This window comes from Triticum aestivum, chromosome 5D, assembly GCF_018294505.1.
Source record: "Triticum aestivum cultivar Chinese Spring chromosome 5D, IWGSC CS RefSeq v2.1, whole genome shotgun sequence".
NCBI lineage: Eukaryota > Viridiplantae > Streptophyta > Magnoliopsida > Poales > Poaceae > Triticum > Triticum aestivum.
In genome coordinates, this window is record NC_057808.1 from 402,021,106 (window position 1) to 402,043,206 (window position 22,101).

The 22,101-nt window shown below is 44.6% G+C and overlaps 2 protein-coding genes and 1 pseudogene across 4 annotated transcripts; 2 read left to right on the forward strand and 1 right to left on the reverse strand.

Annotated features, from left to right (window-relative positions):
- Positions 1-6,557: 6,557 nt before the first annotated feature.
- Positions 6,558-10,122, forward strand: LOC123122150 (neuroguidin-A-like; annotated as a pseudogene). The gene is made up of 7 exons (XR_006460088.1): positions 6,558-6,871; positions 6,961-7,051; positions 8,118-8,297; positions 8,390-8,581; positions 9,144-9,305; positions 9,386-9,540; positions 9,734-10,122. The product of XR_006460088.1 is annotated as a neuroguidin-A-like (transcript).
- A 214-nt stretch (positions 10,123-10,336) lies between these two features.
- On the reverse strand, positions 10,337-15,260 carry LOC123122149 (pentatricopeptide repeat-containing protein At3g49170, chloroplastic). Of its 2 annotated transcripts, XM_044542289.1 has the most exons (3): positions 12,603-15,260; positions 10,819-10,983; positions 10,337-10,536 (listed from the first exon to the last, which is right to left on the reverse strand). In XM_044542289.1, exon 1 carries the CDS (start codon positions 15,186-15,188, stop codon positions 12,687-12,689), a length of 2,502 nt encoding a protein of 833 aa, XP_044398224.1. In that variant the 5' UTR covers positions 15,189-15,260; the 3' UTR covers positions 10,337-10,536; positions 10,819-10,983; positions 12,603-12,686. The 2 variants fall into 2 exon arrangements, with proteins under 2 accessions (XP_044398224.1, XP_044398223.1); XM_044542288.1 differs by lacking the exon at positions 10,819-10,983 and having other exon boundaries at positions 12,603-15,258.
- A 2,669-nt stretch (positions 15,261-17,929) lies between these two features.
- Positions 17,930-21,955, forward strand: LOC123122152 (ankyrin repeat domain-containing protein 2A). The gene is made up of 8 exons (XM_044542290.1): positions 17,930-18,109; positions 18,937-19,055; positions 19,220-19,429; positions 19,515-19,663; positions 19,739-19,910; positions 20,640-20,732; positions 21,273-21,412; positions 21,505-21,955. The coding sequence occupies exons 1-8, from the start codon at positions 18,100-18,102 to the stop codon at positions 21,602-21,604; spliced, it is 993 nt and encodes a 330-aa protein (XP_044398225.1). The 5' UTR covers positions 17,930-18,099; the 3' UTR covers positions 21,605-21,955.
- Positions 21,956-22,101: the final 146 nt, after the last annotated feature.

The following is a 22,101-nucleotide window of genomic DNA, read 5'->3' on the forward strand; positions in this document are numbered from 1 at the left end:
CGAAAAGCTATCAAATTTTTCCTAAACCGTGGCAAAAAAACTCCCAAGTCGCGAAAACGCTCGCTTAGCCCGCGCTAACCCCGAATCTGACCGGCGGGGCCCGCCCGTCAGGTGCCAACATGGCATGTTTTTTGCAGAAACCCCCTTACGTTGTATGTAATCACAAAAATGCCCATGTTTTTGCATAAAACCTCCTTCTTTATACGTAATCACATAAATACCCGTCATTTTTGCGGAAAAAATGTTAACGTGAGAGACTTTTTTTGTTCGGACCTGTTTGAATGTTTCCAATGAACTGGACAAATAAATAAACTAAACGACCCACCCAGCGGGAGTATTTAACCAAAAACTACCACAATTGACGGAAACGTGACGAAAAACTACCACTCTACGATTTTGTGCGAAAAACTATCAAAATTTTCCTAAACCGTGGCAAAAAACTACCAAGTCGCGAAAACGCTCGCTTAGCCCGCGCTAACCCCGAATCTGACCGGCGGGGCCCGCCCGTCAGGTGCCAACATGGCATGTTTTTTGCAGAAACCCCCCTTACGTTGTATGTAATCACAAAAATGCCCATGTTTTTTGCATAAAACCCCCTGCTTTATATGTAATCACATAAATACCCGTCATTTTTGCGGAAAAAATATTAACGTGAGAGACTTTTTTTTGTTCGGACTTGTTTGAATGTTTGCAACGAACTGGACAAATAAATAAACTAAACGACCCACCCAACGGGAGTATTTAACCAAAGCTACCACAATTGACGGAAACGTGACGAAAAACTACCACTCTACGATTTTGTGCGAAAAACTATTAAATTTTTCCTAAACCGTGGCAAAAAACTACCAAGTCGCGAAAACGCTCGCTTAGCCCGCGCTAACCCCGAATCTGACCGGCGGGGCCCGCTTGTCAGGTGCCAACATGGCATGTTTTTTTGCAGAAACCCCCCTTACGTTGTATGTAATCACAAAAATGCCCATGTTTTTTGCATAAAACCCCCTGCTTTATACGTAATCACATAAATACCCGTCATTTTTGCGGAAAAAATGTTAACGTGAGAGACTTTTTTCTGTTTGAACTTGTTTGAATGTTTCCAACGAACTGGACAAATAAATAAACTAAACGACCCACCCAGCGGGAGTATTTAACCAAAAACTACCACAATTGACGGAAACGTGACGAAAAACTCCCACTCTATGATTTTGTGCGAAAAACTATCAAATTTTTCCTAAACCGTGGCAAAAAACTACCAAGTCGCGAAAACGCCCGCTTAGCCCGCGCTAACCCCGAATCTGACCGACGGGGCCCGCCCGTCAGGTGCTAACATGGCATGTTTTTTGCAAAAACCCCCCTTACGTTGTATGTAATCACAAAAATGCCCATGTTTTTTGCATAAAACCCCCCTGCTTTATACGTAATCACATAAATACCCGTCATTTTTGCGGAAAAAATGTCAACGTGAGAGACTTTTTTTTGTTCGGACTTGTTTGAATGTTTCCAACGAACTCGACAAATAAATAAACTAAACGACCCACCCAGCGGGAGTATTTAACCAAGAACTACCACAATTGACGGAAACGTGACGAAAAACTACCACTCTACGATTTTGTGCGAAAAACTATCAAATTTTTCCTAAACCGTGGCAAAAAACTACCAAGTCGCGAAAACGCTCGCTTAGCCCGCGCTAACCCCGAATCTGACCGTCGGGGCCCGCCCGTCAGGTGCCAACATGGCATGTTTTTTGCAGAAACCCCCCTTACGTTGTATGTAATCACAAAAATGCCCATGTTTTTTGCATAAAACCCCCCTGCTTTATACGTAATCACATAAATACCCGTCATTTTTGCGGAAAAAATGTTAACGTGAGAGACTTTTTTTTGTTCGGACTTGTTTGAATGTTTCCAACGAACTGGACAAATAAATAAACTAAACGACCCACCCAGCGGGAGTATTTAACCAAAAACTACCACAATTGACGGAAACGTGACGAAAAACTACCACTCTACGATTTTGTGCGAAAAACTATCAAATTTTTCCTAAACCGTGGCAAAAAACTACCAAGTCGCGAAAACGCTCGCTTAGCCCGCGCTAACCCCGAATCTGACCGGCGGGGCCCGCCCGTCAGGTGCCAACATGGCATGTTTTTTGCAGAAACCCCCCTTATGTTGTATGTAATCACAAAAATGCCCATGTTTTTTGCATAAAACCCCCCTGCTTTATACGTAATCACATAAATACCCGTCATTTTGCGGAAAAAATGTTAACGTGAGAGACTTTTTTTTGTTCAGACTTGTTTGAAAGTTTCCAACGAACTGGACAAATAAATAAACTAAACGACCCACCCAGCGGGAGTATTAACCAAAAACTACCACAATTGACGAAAACGTGACGAAAAACTACCACTCTACGATTTTGTGCGAAAAACTATCAAATTTTTCCTAAACCGTGGCAAAAAACTACCAAGTCGCGAAAACGCTCGCTTAGCTCGCGCTAACCCCGAATCTGACCGGCGGGGCCCGCCCGTTAGGTGCCAACATGGCATGTTTTTTGCAGAAACCCCCCTTACGTTGTATGTAATCACAAAAATGCCCATGTTTTTTGCATAAAACCCCCCTGCTTTATACGTAATCACATAAATACCCGTCATTTTTGCGAAAAAAATGTTAACGTGAGAGACTTTTTTTTTGTTCGGACTTGTTTGAATGTTTCCAACGAACTGGACAAATAAATAAACTAAAGGAAAAATCACCCGTGCCAGGTTACGAACCTGCGACCTACAGCACGTAGGCGAAGCGCGCTAGCCACCAGGCCACAACGAAACTTGCGTTAGGTTACAGGCGGGTCGTCCTTTATATTATAGTAGACACGCTGGGCCGGCGGCCGAGCCCAGCGCGTCTGCGTGCCCTGAATTACTTATTTTTTAATCAACATTTTTTTGCGATTACATATTTGTTCACTAAAACAGTGCAACTTTTATTAAAAAATTGATGTGTTTTTCGAAATGCTAGAATGATTTTACGCAATAAGTTTTTAAAACATGCTGAACATTTTCTCAAATACACATTGTCAAAACAATTCATCATGTATTAAGAAAATTTTCAACCTATATTACAAAAATGATCATCGTATATACTAAAAAGTGTTCAACCTAAATTACAAAAATGTTCATCGTATATATTAAAAAAATGTTCAACCTAAATTACAAAAATGTTCAACCCAAAAGTTTAATATATTAAAAAATGCTCACTGTTTGCAAAGTAAAGTTCATCAAGCATTGAAAAATGATCACTATACGCAGAAAAGGTGCTCAGCGTACATTAAGATAATGTTCATGCAAATTCAAAAACATGTTCATCATGTATTTGAAAATATCATGTATTGAAGCCTATCTAAAAAAATGTTTAGTAAGTATGTTAACAATAGAAGAAAAACGAACCCAGTGAATAAAGGAAGAAAGAAAGAAAAACCTAAAAATAAGCGAAAACCAGAAACAAAAATAAAGCATAACAAGATAAATAAATAGAAAAGAAATCTGGGCGAACGAGCACAGCACGCGCGTCAGTAAAACACGAAACGAAAAAACAATTACAGGCTTTGGCTGGCCCAACCACCGGCCAGCCTCCGTTTATATTGTATAAAGAAAATCCTGCCTGGATAGTAACATGACCAGCCCTCTGGCCTGGTGGCTAGCGTGCTGCAGGTTGCAGGTTCGAAACCCGGGCGCGATTTTTCGTCTCACGTTAACATTTTTCCCGCACGGGTATTTATGTGATTACGTATAAAGCAAGGGGGTTTTCTGCAAAAAAACATGCCACGTCGGCACCTGACGGGCGGGCCCCGCCGGTCAGATTCGGGGTTAGCGCGGGCTAAGCAAGCGCTTTCGCGACTTGGTAGTTTTTTGCCACGGTTTAGGAAAAATTTGATAGTTTTTCGCACAAAATTGTAGAGTGGTAGTTTTTCGTCACGTTTCCGGTAGTTTTTGTTTAAATACTCACCCAGCGGCCTTCATGGCCCACCCAACAGCGACAGCAGCGGACACCGGATCCGCCATTAGAAGCCGCAAGTCGCCGGGCGATTTGCTGGAGAGTATGCCGACACGAGAGTGAATCCACATGGAGCTCAAAAAACCAAGCGTAGCGCAGATGGGGTTGATCTAGCGGCTGGGTGTGGGGGTAAATTACCTTGGCCGAAAGCGGTGAGGGCGAGGTCAAATCCGGCGGCTGAAGGTCCGGAGATGGTGGAAGGTGCTCGGCTGATGGCGGTCGATTCCGTGTGACTAGGAGGTCGGGGACGGCGTTCAGCGGCTGGAGGCGGTCGGCATGTCTAGGTTTCCGGCAGCGGAGCGGTGACCGGAAATGGAATGGCCGAGACCATAGCGCCCGCTGCTGAACGTGTGGGGCCGACGAGAGTGAAGGGAAAGTTTTTTCAACTCTCCAACGGGAAATACGTTCCTGGTTGGGTATGCACCCTATATGGGGATTTTTTTTTAAAAAGTCAAAATAGGTCAGAACTATTTTGACAAAACGCTTGACTTACTTTTGCACTAGTATATACATTTTCACGGAAAAAAACAAAAGTTGACCTCACAGCAAAAAAGACAAAATTTATTTGCTATTATAGGTCACTATTCACACTATTTTAGCAAAAAAAATTGTCTTTTTTGAAAAGAAGTCAAAGGGATATTTTCTTGTGTGGATTTTCTCTCACGGGTACAGCAGAAGGTCAAGTTTATTTCAAAAAAAAAATTCAGGAATTTTTGACTTTTTATTGAATTACTAATTTTTTTTCCATATAGGATGTATATGTCCCCATAGACCACAGATCCTCCTCCCTCTCCAACAGCCTATTTCCAAAAAAAAACACATACACACGCCACCCTTATAAACGCACGCATCATCTTAAGATTGATAAAAGTCGTCAGAGACACCTTCATAGCCGACTGGACGCACATCACCAAAAGACCTGAAATAAACCTAAAAAAATGCGAGATATCAAGTCTGGAATTTGAACTCGAATGGGTTGGAGATGTCATTGTCCTTCTAATCATTAAACCACATATTGTTTCACAAACGCTTTTTCATATCTAGAAAGGGTTTGCAAGTGAGGTTCTTTTTTCAAGAGAGCTCCTATACCACCTTAGGGCATCTTCAATGCTGCCCGCAAATTTGCTTCGATATTTGTCCGCGGACAAGGGGGGCCAATCTGCGGACACGGATGCAGAAGTCGACCATCCAGCGCTACTTGCATACATTCGACCCTAATTTTTAAAGTTCACACGTTTAAATAGCCGCATATATAGTCTAAATAGTTCAAATGTTTAAATGCAGCAACAGTTCAAATTTCAAAAAGTTCAAATATTACACTCCAACATTGTGGTCCCTCTTAACAGCCCACAGATGCTCAATCAGATCTTCCTTCAGTTGCTCGTGAGTTGCTCGATGCCAAATTTGTTGATGCATTTGAACAAACTCTTCAAATGTGGCTAGATTTTGATGGTGAAGTTCAATAGGATCACCGATGTTCGAGTAAATTGCTGAAAACCACCACATGTGCGGCTAGGGTACTCCAAAACTATCTCTTTTGCCAAAAATAATAGAAGACCACCGCTTCTTCGGGAAGTGAATAACATGTTACATTAAACGAGCTGTGAACCATGACTAACAGCAAACCTGACAAGTTGGGCCTACTTGCGGGGCCAGGGGCGTGGATGCACAGAGACGGACGCTAGCGGCGTTTGAAAACAGGTTCGGGCCCACGCACACACCGACCCACTCCTACTCATTCCGTTCCCACGACAGATCTCGCCATGGCCGCTACCGGAGCTCTCTGCTCCTCGCCGTCGTGGGAGCGTTCCCTCCTGCAAGGCGCCTCTGAGTTGGGGGCGCAGCCGGTGGAGATGCGAGTGGAGCCGAAGGACCCTAGCGGCGCCGACGAGCCTGACCCAAGGGTCGGTTCACGAAGCCTCACCCTCTCCCGCCCCAACGCGTCGGCGCCGCTCCACCACCGACGCATTTTTGCGTGAAAAACGCATTTTTTCACGAGAGGCATGGTTTTGCTTCCGTGAAAGGCGCTCTTGGAAATGTAGAAAATGTGTATTTTTTCTTGCTTTCACGAGAGGCAAGGTTTTGCTTCCGCGAATGAAAAAAGCGTGTGTTCCGCGAAAGGCACGATTTGGCTTTCGTGGGAGGCACGATTTTGCTTTCACGAGAGGCACGGCCGTGCCTCTCGGAACGAAAAAAATATGTTTTTTTTTCTTCCGCGGCGTGCCTCTTGAAAACGAAAAAAAATGCGTTTTCTCTTTTTTCTTTCGTTAGAGGCATGGTTTGTAAGCCCTTTTTTTCAAGATTTTTTTTCATCAAAACATATTAACATGGGATCTAATTTTGAATATCTCGATGCAAGGAATCCAATGATAAACCGGCTCGAGATTTAGACGGATGGTTTAGAAGATAAAACATTTTAAATAAACAATTTTAAAAAAACTCCTAGGTCGCGATAAATGACGTATGCGCAGCGCGGCTGAGAGGCTCTTTTGCATCGGCTGGGCCAGGCCACACAGGACACCAAACGGCTGGTTTTTGCACGCCCGATGCGAGCCAGGGAAACAAACACGCCCCTAGGGTTTTTCTTTTTCCTGTGCACAACCAAACCCGGCGGCGCCCTCCTCCGGCCCTCCCCACTTCCCCCACTGCCATCTGGCGCCCTCCTCCGCAGCGCCACCGCCCCGGCGCCCGGCGGCTCGTTTGCTCGCGCGGCCGCCCCTTACCGGCGACCCCCCTGGACTCTCCCCGTCTCGGGCAGGCAGAGAAACGGCGATGACGGCCGCCGTCGCCGGAGCGGACGACGAGAGGAAAGCGCAGGCCCTCGTGCGGTAATCCCCCCTCGCTTCCCGCAGAATCGCTCGCCCGGAAAATACCAAGGAGGGTTCACACGGGTTTGGTTTTGTTCATTCATTAACAGGGATGACGCGCCCAAGCTGCTCGCCGCTCTCAAGGAAATGAAGGACGGGCTCGACCTCGTCAGGTCCAAGGTCGAGTCGCTCACCCGCAAGGTACCCCCGCTTTCCCCCCTCGCGGGCTCCCCGTCTCGCGCTATGATTGTGATGATTACGCCCGTGTTTAGCCGCCGGAATTTGGATGTGATTCTGGTTAAGCTTTTGGGGGTCTTGTTTAGGAAGAACCTAAACGTGGGCATTTGGTTAATCCCGCTTCCAAACATCAGCCTGCAAACATGGAAGCCTGTTAGTAGGCAGGAAGAAGGAGCAACGGGGCTGGAAAAAAAAAACTACTCTATCTGATCCATAATACCTTAGTTCAAAACTGCGGCACTTATTTTGGATCGGAGGGAGTACTGATTAAACAACACCAGTAGTTAGTCTCTAACTTGCCATAGTTCCCACCATCTCCAAGCCGAAGCACAATATCAATCCAATGAAGCCTAAAAAACATCTCAATCAACACCTCCAATCAAGCAAGCCCTGTTGATTGAGAAAACCGGAGAATAGAAGGGGGCAACAGAAATACAGAACAGAGGGCATGGTGCACACTTTCAATCTCAGTTGTTGGCCTTTGGCAGATTCTGCTGCTTCTGGTCTGAAAATTAGTAACATTTTCAGGTCAGATGAGATCAAAATCTGGCTGTAAACAATCTTTAGTTTAGAAAACCTAGAAAAGGACCAGTCTGGAGAGCTGTATGCCCAAACAGAGGTGCAAGGAAGCTACCACCTATTCCAGCTGAGACAATATTTAGCATTTTGTTGCCCCAGCTTGCATTTGAAGAAGTAGCGGTGATTAATCTTTACTGTTTCTGCTATATTTGCCAAGTTAAGAGATTTGTTTCAAAAATTACCCATGAACCACTTTTAGAAGTTTCTGGAAACTGCTTGATTTTATCTCTAATAGCCCAGACTTCAGGAACCACATTCACCCCATCACTGTTTATGACTGCATCTCTTGGAGTCCTTAGAGCCACATAATCACTGATCTGTTCTCTGTACTATTTACCTGACAAGCAAATCAATCAAGTCAACTTTGACATGTCTTCCATCCATTCCTGATGTTAGCTTTTTGGTGGGTGGCAAAAACTGACAATTCTGTTCAATTTTCTGTGTGGTGTAGGTTAGGAAAAACCAGCTGCCGACAGGCGATGGCATTGGGTACCTGGAGGCCAAGCACCACCTGCTACTGAGCTACTGCCAGGACCTCGTCTACTACCTACTACGCAAGGCCAAGGGACTGTCCGTCGATGGCCACCCCGTTGTGCGCAGCCTTGTCGAGATCAGGCTGTTTCTTGAGAAGGTGTGTGTGTCCTTAAGTGTTGATTGTTAAGCTGCCAGTCTCCATTTATGCAGCTGTCTAATAGTATATGGTGTTTGTTTTCTGTGTGCTAGATTCGCCCAATAGACAAGAAGATGGAGTACCAGATCCAGAAGCTCACCAATGCTGCAGATGGTGCGGCTGCCCAGGATAAGGTGCCAGATGCTGAGGTCAATGTCAAGGGCAGGCAACAAGGCGAGGACGACCTGTTGGGGTACCGGCCAAACCCGGATATGATGGATCCCAAAATTGTTTCTGAAGGACAGGTGAAATTCTCACTAACTAATGTTTTCCCTTATATGTGTTAAGGTGATAATGTTTGACTGTTCGTCACTCTGTTCACGCTGACACACACACACACACACACACCAATCAGTTACCATCAAAATTTGTGCATTGAATTTAGCAGCTTCTTTAGCCCAAACATCAATCAATAAATCTTTTTTTTATGACATCAAATCTATCCATCCTTACCGAGCTGTTTTCTGTACATAATATAGTTGTCAGTTGGATGAGAAATCGATATTTCCAGTGCAGTGTCTTGCAGAATCAAATTATGTTGCTACCTAACAACTTCTGATGAATTTGGGATTACACTGTAACTTGGTTTATGTGCCTGGTTTTAAGTGAACTGTATCATAGCTTATATTGTTGCTTTTGTGGATACTGTTACCCGTTGCTTAAATGCTGCCATATTCTAACTGCACTATTCCTGTTAATGACGTGAATATAGGTCACTCTGTTTTATATCAGTAATGATGATTTCGTGACTAGAGTTCAATTTACACAGATTTGTTGTGTCTGATGTGTGTAGCTGTTTGACTTCAGGGCAAAGATGGTATCTACGTTCCTCCGAGAATTGGGCCAGCTGCCATGGATGATAGTCATAGTAAAGACGCTGTAAGGAAAGAGAAAAGATTATTGCGTATGGCAACAGAGAATCCTTACTTCAAGGAGATGATTGATGATGCTGCTGATAGACCTGAAGAGGTTTGTATATTGTGTCTTTTTGTATAGTTGGCTACACTAAGCTACATCGAGGTGACTAAGTTTTCTGGGCAATCTTGCAGTGGAAGGAAACAGCGGGTGACGAAAGCAAAGAATTTATGGCCTACATGCGGCAGAGAGAGAAGCAAGAGAAGGCGGAAGAGGAGCTGTTCACCCGAGCTCCCGTCACCAAACGTGAAAAGTACATGGAGAAGCAGATGAAAAAGCAGCTTCATGGGTATGCTATTCCATCGTTCTACAGAGTTTATGGATTTTCTCTTGTGGTGCAGGCTTCTTCCCCCTTATAAAGTGAACCCGCCAGCCACATGAGTTTAATGAAGATAGCTTTGGGCACATTTAGCTGAGCTTGCCCTTTTAAGATCTTTTGCTTTTCCTAACCGACTTATGAACTGGCATGTTTCTGTGTACAGATTACAAGGCCTGACCGACGGATTCGACCTCGGGATGAACACGCTGCTCGATGGCGAGAAGGAAGACGACGGTGGTTCCAGCGAGCCGCGTAGACAGAGCGCGGGGCGGAGAAAACACCAGAAAGGAGGCAAGAGGAAGCGGCATTAATTCAGACCTGACAATGACAGTCCTCTGAAATTTTGCCGTGTTCTCAATCCAAACAAGAGATTTTGGTACCACTAGAAACTGAACCAATTGTGCACCGTAGGAACAGAGATGAATTTTGCCTAGAAGCAGCAGTTTTGTCCTTGAGACGATTGCCGCTTGTTTATCCTCAGCTGTTTGCCTGTGTTTTCCGGTTCTGACTCCTTTGAATCTGTTATATGTGTATGAAAAGATGTTCTGTTGAGTATGAGAGTATGATCAGAGAACTGCGAAAGTGCACGGTGGTTGCCGATTCCAACATCGATCTCCACGTACAATTAGTCTGGCCTTAATCCTGATCACTATTGCCAAAATCCACCATCTGTTGGATGTTCCATTTTTCATATTGAAAAAAAGAAAACATGTTGACACTCTATAGCAGTACAAAATTTAAACAGCACAATGCCCACATACCCATATACTCCACATAACACATACTCCATTACAGGCAACCTGGTCGACCATTACACAATTTGAGCAACACATACTCAATTACATAATTTCTCATGTCTTCAAGATGCTACAAACATCAATCTGGCCCTTTCTTCAAGAAGTAGGGGTGGATATTTCCTGCCTAGATTGAACAGTCAGAAGGTCCATCGGCTGATGTTGAAGCTCCCTAAAACAAAGTAAATTTGCAGCAGGTTATGTAAGAACTAAACTGAACTACACCCTCTGTAAACTAATATAAGAGCATTTAGATCACTAAAGTAGTGATCTAAATGCTCTTATATTAGTTTACGGAGGGAGTACTAAATTTGCAATTGCACAGAACTGAAGATGGCTGCTATATAGGTTAGTGCGAGATAACAGCAGAGCGACATCTTAACAATGGCAAAGCCAAGGGACATGCTGCCACTGCTAGGAGGAAGGGAACAATAAAAGTTGGATAGATTGAAACCTGGAAGAAACGCCAGAACTGATCGCCCTTTCCAGCATAGACCGTTTGATTTGTAGATTAATTTTTCTTTATGTCCGGTGGCAAGGCATGAGTACATGGTGGCGTGGCATGCTACTCTTTTTGAATCCTTCCATCAAAACTTCGTTACTTTGAACACTGCCAAATCTGGAGTATCGATGTTAATATTGCATTTTCTAAAGCGCAGCGGATAGAGGTGGTGCTGACGGGGCTTCCCCCACTCCAAACTATATTCAAAAGGTTGATGCGGGTAACAAGGGTAATAACAATATCATTGTTTTAGTACCTATTTATCATCAGTATCAAGGGTAAGACTCCAAATGTGTAACCTTTTGTTCCCAACAAGATAGGAACACATCAGAGATTCTTTAGAGTTGAAGAGGACGACATCCAGAGCTACAATAATTGTAGCGAGGCAACCAGGAACTAGCCAGCATTCAACTAGTATCTTTGTAAGTCTAAATCTAGAGGATGCACCACTGTCAGATGAAGCTATACCTCGCCCTTGGCTGGCATCCTCTCGAGCAGTCAAATATCAATACCTAAAAAGTGATTTCTTGTCTGACCCCGCATTGCATGTCCCGTGTTCCGCCTCAAATTTGACACATCTTGTTTTTTGTGGGATTTGTGCCCCCCTGCCCAGCTACATGTGTTGGATTTAAGTGGCTGCTGGATCTTAACAGGAGATGCCATCTCAACATTTCGTAGGCATCACCTGGTGATAGAGGTGAGACATGAACTAATGCAGGAACTTGAACCAAATCGTGGTGGTACTTCACAAGTTGACAAGTCTAGGAAACTTCCATGGGCAAAACCAAAAGCTGTTAATGGCTTGTCTGACTGACTCTAGCAGCCTAGCAGGCATCCTTCTAGTATCTTCTTCGTGGTAAGGATGCTGTGACTTCACACTGCTTTATTCTCTTTCAGTCAGAAGGAGTATAATCTCAGTGAGCTAAGTTTGCCTTTTGTTTGATTTAAATAGATGAAAGGATAAAATACAGCAGGGACGAATTGATGGAGATCCAAGACTTCAGTGTTACATGGTGTGTGGCTTCCACCAGAACTGCGAAGGATGGAACGAGACAAGTTATGGTTTACTTTTCTCGTGCACTTCAGCCTGGGCATTTGATTAGGTAGTGCAGCTATTTTGACTCTCACTGCATACTGCAAACTGCCTGACAGTGGTGATATGAAGAATTAGCTTGTACAGTATGATCCATATACTCTTGTGATACTGAAGTATGTATTCAGTCAGCTTGTCTGTTTTAACAGAAGGCTTTTGTATTATGTTGTCAGATGTGACCATGGGTTCAAACGGTTGATGCTTCCTGATCTAGGATGATTTTTGTCTTCACCATGTGTATGTATTTGCCATTTTGATCACCCTCAACCTTATGAGCAGCACATGGTAACCCAAGGAGAGTCCATGAGATGCAGCATTTTCCATGTAAACATTGTTCCTGGATGTGTACTAAATGGGTCAATTTGTTCCTTCCTGGGTGGAAAACAACTAAGTTCACTCCCCCTACTGGGAATTAAATGGATGTATTTATTCTTCTAACCAGCTAGCAGCTAAGGACTTCCGGAAGTAATCCAAGTATGCCCCAAAAGATAAGAAACATGCTGCTAGTCAAGTTTGTATTGTTCATGTAACTGTACATACTCTATAACTTTATGGTAGACTGACTATACAGAAACAACATCTAATCCTTTGCAAAATCAATGGTTTAGAAAAGCTAAAAAAATGAACATCAGTCAGTATTTACCAGCAAAAAGGCCACGCTGAGCAAGAAATCTCTAGGGTTTCTTAAGCAAAAAACCAAACCGGCTCATCAATCGCCATTCACAGCTCACCAGTACTCCCTGCATGAGCATTTCCCATCTTTCATCCTATGGAACCTGTTGCTATCTCTCAATATTACCTCCCTTCCAGTGGATTTAGAGATATACTTGATTGCAGAATGGCAATCTGCGCACACACGGAGATTCTTAAAGATCCTTATTGGTTTTGTTGGCGATGTAGTAATCAAACCAAATGCCACAGCAATCTTCTCGCTGTGCTGGAGCAGACACTCCTCCTTGAGCTCATCCGACATGTCATGGAGCACGATGCTTGTGTCTGGTACGTAGCCAATGTCTTTAATTTCTCTGATCAACGCAGACAACTTTGCATAGATCTCTTGTGCTTGCGGATGGCCGGTGTCACCAGCTCTGAACTCGTGAATTGTGTTTCCAACATGCATCCAACTCAAGCCAGTTTCTTTACTCAAGTTCTTGTGTCTCATCAGACTCCTTATTCTTGCAACTTCATCCCATAAACCACCATGGGCATACAAGTTTGAGAGAAGGACATATGGAGCTGGATCTCGCGGCTCGAGATCTATGACATGATTCGCTGCAATTTTACCAATCTCAATATTATCGTAAGTCCTACAAGCACCGAGGAGAGTCTTCCAAATCAATGCATCCGCTTTACAGGGCATTTCATTAATGAAATCCAGGGCTTCTTGAACAAGACCTGATCGTGCAAGAAGATCCACCATGCAAGAATAATGTTCCATCCTCGGTACGAGTCCGTGATCCTTCTGCATTGATCTGAAGTACTCCTTTCCTTCTTTCACTAGACCAACATGGCTACAGGCAGATAACACAGCAATGTATGTGACATCATTTGGTTTGACACCGGATAAGATCATGTCATGAAACAATGACAACGCTCGTTCCGCGTGCCCATGCTTGGCTAAGCCACTGATTACTGAAGTCCATGAAATCACATTATGGTCGTCCATTTCATCAAATGCTCGACAAGCATCATCCAAATATCCACACCTAGAATACATGGAAACAAGGGAATTGCTTATACCTTTATCAGACTCAAAGCCTGCTTTGATTGAAAGCGCATGCAGTTGCTGACCCTTGGTTGGCAACCCTACAGTGGTAGCAGCACTAAGCAGACTAGCAAATGTGAAGGTGCTGACTCCGACGCCCATGCTCTCAATCTGAGAACTCCAAGAGGCATTGCTGCTCTCAGTTCCACCAATATCAGAACTGGTGGAAAGTATGTTGCTTTCATAAAGCTGGTCGAACACCTTTCTAGCCTCCTCCATGCAACCAGATTCAGCATACATGCTGACCAGAGCATTCCCAACAACGTTTACATTCCCTATGCTGGTTTTCATGACACGGGCATGAATCTGTCTGCCTGAATCTTGATCAGAAAGGTTTGCACAGGCTTTAAGAAGACTAGAATATGTGATGTGGTTTGGTTCGATGCTCTCATTTAACATTTCGCAGAGGAGTTCTATTGCACTGTTTTCCTGTGCTCCACATTGCACGTATCCTGATATCAGTGCTGTCCATGACATGACATTATGTGTGGGCATTCGTTTGAAGACTTTCCTTGCACATTCCATGGACTGTTCCATTTGCAATTTTGTGTACATGTCCACAAGTCCACAGCTCACACAAGTATCAGAAACCAGCCCCAGCCGTAGTACTAGAGAATGCAGTTGCTGCCCGAATCTGAGTGATCCCTGCTCTGCGCATGCCGAAATCATGCTGCTCATGGTGTATCCGTCAGGCTCAAAACCATCTTCTAGCATGCCAAGAAATAACTCAACCGCCTTGCCTGCACACCCGCCTTGCACATACCGTGTAATCATCAGCGTCCAGACGACCACTGTCCTCTCAACCAACCCATCAAACACCTTCCGTGCTGCCACCAGGTCCCCGTTCCTGGCGAACATATCAATCAAGGCGCAGCCCACCGACACGTCGGTGCCCCAGAACCCCGTCTTGAGCACAAAACCAAGGACCGCGCCGCCAGACAGGCGAAAGAGCTCCCCCGGAAAGCAGGCACGAGCCGCGGCGCAGAGCGTGAACGCGTTGGGCCGGAGCCCCGACTCGAGCATCTCGCCGAGGAGGAGCAGGGCCTCCTGCTCCGCGCCGTTTCGCGCGAGGCAGAAGGCCATTGCCGTCCAGGACACGAGGTCCCGCAGGCCGCGCATTCCGTCGAACACCCTGCGCGCGGCGCTCACGTGGCCGCACTTGGAGTACATGGTGAGGAGTGAGTTGGCGACCAAGGCGTCGGTGTCGAGGATCTCGGTGCCGAGGAGGCGGCGGTGGAGCGCGCGGCCGAGGCGGAGGTCGCCGGCGCGCGCGGCGGCGGCGAGGAGCGACGCCGCGGCGGAGGCGGAGGGGTTTTCGGACGAGAGCGCCTGCAAGTTTGGTATCCGTGGGTTGAAGTGGCGATGCGGGGTCTGGAATGGAGGTGACGACGGTGGGAGCCCGGGGGGAAGGCCGGCGAGGGTTGAAGCCATGGCAGCACCGGCGGGAAGGGAGGGAGAGGGCATCGACGTTGATGCCGGCCGTTGGGCAACTGACAGCCGTCCCGCTCTCGGATAAGCCGATAAATGGACTGCGGCGTCGCGTCTTTCTCTTCTTCTTTTTTTTAAGGTCCCAAAGGACCCCCAAAACTTTAGATTTTTTACTTTTTGATGAGAAACGACCCCAAAACTTTAGATAGGAGTATGCTCGTGCGTTGCAAACGAGGTGACATAATTCAGCCTTTAAACGAAAATAATATTAGTGTAAATGCTGAAATTGTTCACCCAACCTTGTTTACTTATTTTCTCGTTCCACAGTACAAACCTTTTGTTTATGCCAACCGAGATATCTTTATTTATTGTTTTTGTTTCGCAGACAACAATCCCTTTTATTTATACCGCAACACAGTTTCTTTTTATTCATGCCAATGAGTGGACATTGTTTACTTTTCATTTCATGGACCAAAATTCCTTTTTATTTATATAATCGTGGTTTTTCGTTTCGCATACTACAGTCTGTTGCAAATAGGGATTTTTCGTTTCACAACCCACAATTCCCTTTATTTATGTCAACCGAGACATTTCGTTCCGCAGTCCACAATTCCCTTTATTTATGCCAACTGGGGTTTTTCATTTCGCAACCCACAATCCCTTTTGTTTATGCCACTGGGGATATTTTCTTCACAGTCCACAATTTTATTTATTTATTATGCCAACTGGATGATTTATTTCTTTCCTGCCCACAACTCACCGTCCATTAGTTGATTCTCAGGCTACTTGTTAATTCTTGTACTCTTGAGCATATATAAATTGGTGAAATTAGGTGTAAAGAAGTTAGGTGGGACTTGTAACCTGTTAACAAACTTGTTTCATATTTTGCGGAAAAAAAAATACTTGTTTTACAAGCATGAGCAGAATCTATGCAACTTGGCCCAAAAACATCAACGTCGCAGTGAGGCCCAGTAACATCACCGACTCATTATTCTGGACAGATAAAACTTTCAAGAAACGTTCAATTACAATATAACGAACTGTGCCTTGGTTTCTCACATATATCAAGAGATTTCTACAAAAGTACATGTCAAACCGAGAATATACTTCCCTTTGTTAATAGGTATAGATTCAATATAGTACAACCAAAAACAAGAGGGCACACAACAAACACGAAATTACATAGCAGTCCGTCAAATATGCAGAAAGGACCCCAAATATTTGAATCAGAACGCAATCAGGTCCAAAGGTGTGATGGTTTGTGGTCTTTGGAGATTGATAATTTGGTTTGTATGATTTTTTCGATTTCATATCGGTTTTTCTTTTTCAAGTACGTCATAAGGGCTGCAACGCCTGCATGCACACGTGCGTGTAGGGAGGCCGAGTCATTTTCATGCAAAACGTCTTCCTGTACTCCAATTGCCCCCGTCATCATCTGTGTGCTGCAACACCACACTATTGGAGGGGGATCCCATTAAAACCCACATTGTTCTGGTGCATGGATTCTTGCTATAAGATTTTTTTTTTCTACAACTTTTTTCTTATGCATCACATTCGTTTTATAGGAATGGATTATTTAGGATTGTGGCCATATCACCTAATTCTAAAATTCTGGGCATTATATGTTACCTCATGAAAAAATTATAAGTATCGGATGGAGAGGGCATCACAATCCTTTACTTTTTCTTATTATTTGATTTATTTTGACAGAACAAAATGATAAGAACAGAGCATAATTATGCATCACACGATTGCACTATTCTCCAATGTCACCTATCAGACAAGTACACACATTTTGACAAAACAAATTGATAAGAGTAGGGCATACTTATGCATCACAAGATTACACTATTCTCAATTGTCACCTACCAGGCTATCAGCAGAGTGACATGAGAGGGAGGCACCTGTGGTCGTGGGCCGTCGGGCACGTCGGAGTTGATGCTTCAGAGTGGCAGCTCGAACACCTCGTCTCCTCTTGCGGCGATGAGCTTCCAGCAGATCCACCCGATGTGGTCGTTGTCTATGTCAATTCATAAAACGGCAGGGGTGTATATGAAAAGCCGTCGACGATGATTGGATCAGCCAACGCAGCGCCACTTGTTGCTTCTTGATCGGCTTTGGACCAAATTGTCACATTCCATGCAAGTTGTTGGGTGGCGGGATGGAGTTTTGCAATTACCTGGACTAAATCATCATATTATGTGCAAGTTCTTGGGCCTGTGGTGTTTTTATCTCACTATCAAGATGTCCGTGCATTGCACGGAACATCAAGATGCATTTTTTTACAAAACACGTGTTGTGATTGACCCATGTAGGAGTAATCCCATGTGTAAAAACTAATGATATCTCGAGAATTTTGTCGGAAAAATGGTATCTCGAGAATTTCATTGAAAAAAATGAAAGATGAGAGATAAGGTGAGGAGGAGTGGGGCGTGGTGGTGACTGATGGTCGGACTGGGCAGATGCATGGGGATGGACGGCGCCGGCAGACGGCAGCGACCACCATGCTAGATTGTTCCAGAGACTTCTTTTTTTAATTGCTCAGCCATGAGGTTGTGGGAGATAAGGATGAACGAGGCAAGGCCTTATCTATAAATGTGGAAAGATGTGCGGATATCTTTTGTAAAATTGTCATAGTTTGCTTTCTATCCGTCAAATATAGATCGGACGGTCTATATTACAAGATGGCAGACATACCATCATCACGAACTCGGCTTTTTATAAGAGTAGAGAGTAGAGAAATAAATAATTTCTTGTTAGAGGGGAAAATCATAAAAATACGTCTACTTGCTCTCCGCCTTTTCCCGATCAGCAACCTCCCCTCCCCTCATCAAGGGTTTTCCTCCTCTCCTCTCCTACCCTTCGCCGCTTCACCGCTGCTGCCTTCCCTCCCTCGCAAGCCTCCTCCGCGTCGCCGCCGCCCGCCCGCCCGGCCGTCGGATCCGCCATGGCTTCCGGTAACTACCTCCCAACGCCCCTCCCCTCCCCTCCGGTCCTCCCCGCCGTTCACGCGGTCTTCGCTCGATTTTCCCGTGCCCTCCCTTCCCGCGCCGTTCCATGGCCCCTCTTCGCCGGCTAGCGGCCAGCCGCTAGATCCGCGGTAGGGCCCGTGGTTTCCGGGGTTCTGGTTGCCGCGGCGTGGGAACCGGAGCGTTCCGTGCGCGCGGCTTAGATCGATTTCGGGGGATGCGGCATGTGGCCGAGGGGAACTACCTACTAGTAGTACCTAGTGTGGTCCGTGGAGTGGTGGGTTTGGAGTTCATCGTGTCGCAGGGCAAGGGCAGTTATGGTTTGGTAGGTTTCGGGTCGATTCTGTGAGAACATGGCAACGAGGGCCGTTGTTCTGTACTTTGATGGCTTCAGGACTCTTCGTTTGTCGATTGTAAATGTGAAGCACAGGCGGCGTGCTTGTAATGCCTGGCTAGATGTGCGCTTCTACTTCGCTGCTCTTGCTGTTGCTGTGCAATGATGAACTGATGATGAACAGGACATGTCTAGGTGCAAATCATGAAACCATTTGCTGCTGGTGTAGGATGTAGCTTGGCTGCCTAGGAGTTTGCTGTCTTCAAGAAAATTGTTATGATTGTAATTTTGTTGAGCATGAAATCGGCATTCATTTCGCTACCGGTTAAGATACTTACTTAAATAGCGCTTGTAACTTGATTTGTGTCATTAAGACAGAAAGACAAGCAATGGTAGTTTGGCCTTTTATTATTATTATTTCTAATGCATAGTTTGATAGCCTCTGATGTGCTCCCCTTTCTATCTGCTGATTACATTTCAGACCAGAACAAAGATTCAAAATCGGAGGGGCTGTCTGAGGCAAAAAAGGGGGCTTCCCCAACAGGTGGTGCAGGCCTGCCCAGTCCTTTTGATTTCTCCAACATGAGCAGCTTGCTCAATGTATGTTTTCTCCTTGTGCCCTTAATATATTTTTATAAGTATGGAGTTGAAATGCTTTTTGCCTCTGCTGTGCTGGATTCATGAAACATATCCTATTTTGTGCATTTCAGCAGTTCTGCTTTGTTTTTCTTGTATATATCTAACTTTCTTGTTTTCACCTGAAGGATCCATCTATAAGGGAGATGGCTGAGCAAATCGCCAGCGACCCTGTATTCAACCAGATGGCTGAGCAGCTTCAGAAAAGTGCGCAGGGTGCAGGGGAACAGGGTGTTCCAAATTTGGATCCTCAAGCATACATGGAAACCATGACACAAGTTATGCAGAATCCTCAGTTTATGTCAATGGCGGAGCGTCTTGGGAATACTCTTATGCAGGTATCACATTTTCTTTCCTTGGTTGTCACCCAAAATTTATGCTCAATGCAATTTTTCTTCTCAAGTGTTCTCCTATGTATGGCAGGATCCTGCAATGTCCAGTATGCTTGAGAACTTGACTAGTCCAGCTCACAAAGAGCAGCTTGAAGAGCGAATGGCCCGTATCAAGGATGATCCGTCTTTGAAGCCAATTCTTGATGAGATAGAACGTGGTGGTCCATCTGCAATGGTGAAGTAGGTATTGCATGCGAGTATGGATACCTGATTACAGCTTAAAGTTGCTGAGATATTCTTCTTTACTTCATGTAGGTACTGGAATGACCCTGAGATTCTTCAAAAGATTGGCCAGGCCATGTCATTGAACTTCCCAGTAGATGCTGCTACTTCCACTGTAGTATCTGGACCTCAAGAAACTGATGAAGAGGGCGAGGATGATGATGAGTCCATTGTCCATAACACCGCCAGTGTTGGTGATGCAGAGGTAATTGCGTCAAAGAATCTTCATAGGTGATTTACCAATTTTGTTGGTATTTATCCATGTTAGTATCCTTATAAGGATGCTCTGTGCTACTTAGTGGTTAACATTTAGTGTTTACCATATTTGTCACCGTGCAACCATTTTTTGGTTAAGGCAAGGCATGTATCTCCAACTTGGCTCACAAACTTATATTTTTGTGACGAAGGAATGCTCCCCTCCCTTGATGGTTTTACATCATGATCAGGCTTCTTTGGTTTATAGCCTACAGGCACCGTGCTTATAAAACGAGTCATCTAATCTGTTTATTCAAAGGCAACTCTCAAATTGTCCAGTAATTTACATGGATCCTGAAAATGGGTCCATTCTCAGATGATTGCTGTTCTCTGTGGTAGAACTATCTAAGCTTGAACAGGGCCATTTCTCACTGGATACCATAGCTTTGTTTTCTTTCTAAATAGGAATTCCACTGAACTTTGCACTAAATGTGGATTTACTTCTAGCATCGATCTTTTATTGGCGCCTGTGGTAGAACTATCTAAGCTTGAACAGGGCCATTTCTCACTGGATACCATAGCTTTGTTTTCTTTCTAAATAGGAATTCCACTGAACTTTGCACTAAATGTGGATTTACTTCTAGCATCGATCTTTTATTGGCGCCTGAGGAAATATCTATGAAATTGTTGTACTTATTTACTATTAAGTGCTGCATTGACAAGCTGAATATGACAACAGGGTCTGAAGAAAGCATTAGATGGTGGAGCAAACAAGGATGAAGAAGACGTGGAGGGAAGAAGGGCCTTACATTTTGCATGTGGATACGGCGAGGTGCGTGATAAGCTGAACTTTTGTCAACTTAAATCAATGATCCAACATTCAGACCATTTTGAGTATCCCCTTTATACTGTAGCAGATTTCCACATTTGGCCTTTCCTGTTATGTCACTTGTAAGTTTCAAATTCCATGAGTTGATAAAAAGACCTGGTTCAGTTGACTTGTTTCTAGTCATGGTATATCTCATTGTAGCCAATTTGAGCAATATACTTTGTGATTTGGTAAATTGTTAATTTTTTGCAGATATTAGGTTTGCAAGGTCTTTATTAACATTTCCTAGTCCTTAGTTGTTGAATTGTAACTTGGAATTACAGAACTTGTATACTACTACGAGTTCTCACTTCAAGGCCACCTGTGTTGTTTGATTATTTGTAGTATATGTTACTCCCTCCGTAAAGAAATATAAGAGCGTTTAGATATATTTCTTTACAGAGGGAGTACTGGATATCTTGTTTAGCGTGTCCCGCATATATTGAATTAAAAAAGATGTTGATTATCAGCAATTGATTGGATCAACTTGTGTATTTTTTTCAGTTGAAGTGTGCAGAAATCCTTCTGGAGGCAGGTGCTGCAGTTGACGCACTGGATAAGAACAAGAACACCCCTCTGCACTATGCCGCTGGATACGGTCGGAAGGAATGCGTGGATCTTCTCTTGAAGCACGGCGCTGCTGTGTAAGTGAAACCATCTCTTCTCTTCTCTGTCTAATTAACCAGCATGAATCGCCGAGCCCTCGCTCACATTCAACTGTTTTTAAACGTCGCAGCACGCTCCAAAATCTGGACGGGAAGACCCCCATCGAGGTGGCCAAGCTCAACAGCCAGGACGAGGTGGTCAAGCTGCTCGAGCAGGACGTGTTCCTATGAAGCAAACCCTCAGACCTGGCCGCGCTCATCGATCCTAAAACTCTCCCTTGGTTCTGGACTCTCGGCGGCGTCATATCGTGGCATGGTGTTGGTTGCTTTCCCTCGGTTTTACTTAGTCGGTAGCTCTCGCCTGTAACCTGTGTGGCCTTGCGGTGCTGCTTAACAAGAGTCCATCTTCTTCTCCGTTGGTTTGATCCTGCTGTGCAACCCTGTTCTTGGTCCATCTCCGTGCACGGGGGATATGGGTTCGCTGTGGGAGCTGTCAGGGGTGATGATTGCGTATATACCCCTGTCGTGAATATTTCTTGGTGTTGAAAATGATACGTAAGGTGCAAATTTTGTTTAATCTGTTGTTTAGGCTTGCTGCTTCTGTTCTCTTGATGTTTAGAAAATCTTTGTGAGTCCTGCAGCGAGAACTCGGTTTCAGACTGATTTTATAAGGCGATTAGAAAAAGGCACGAGGGCGAAACCAGCTCACAAGTGTGTTAGAGCAACCT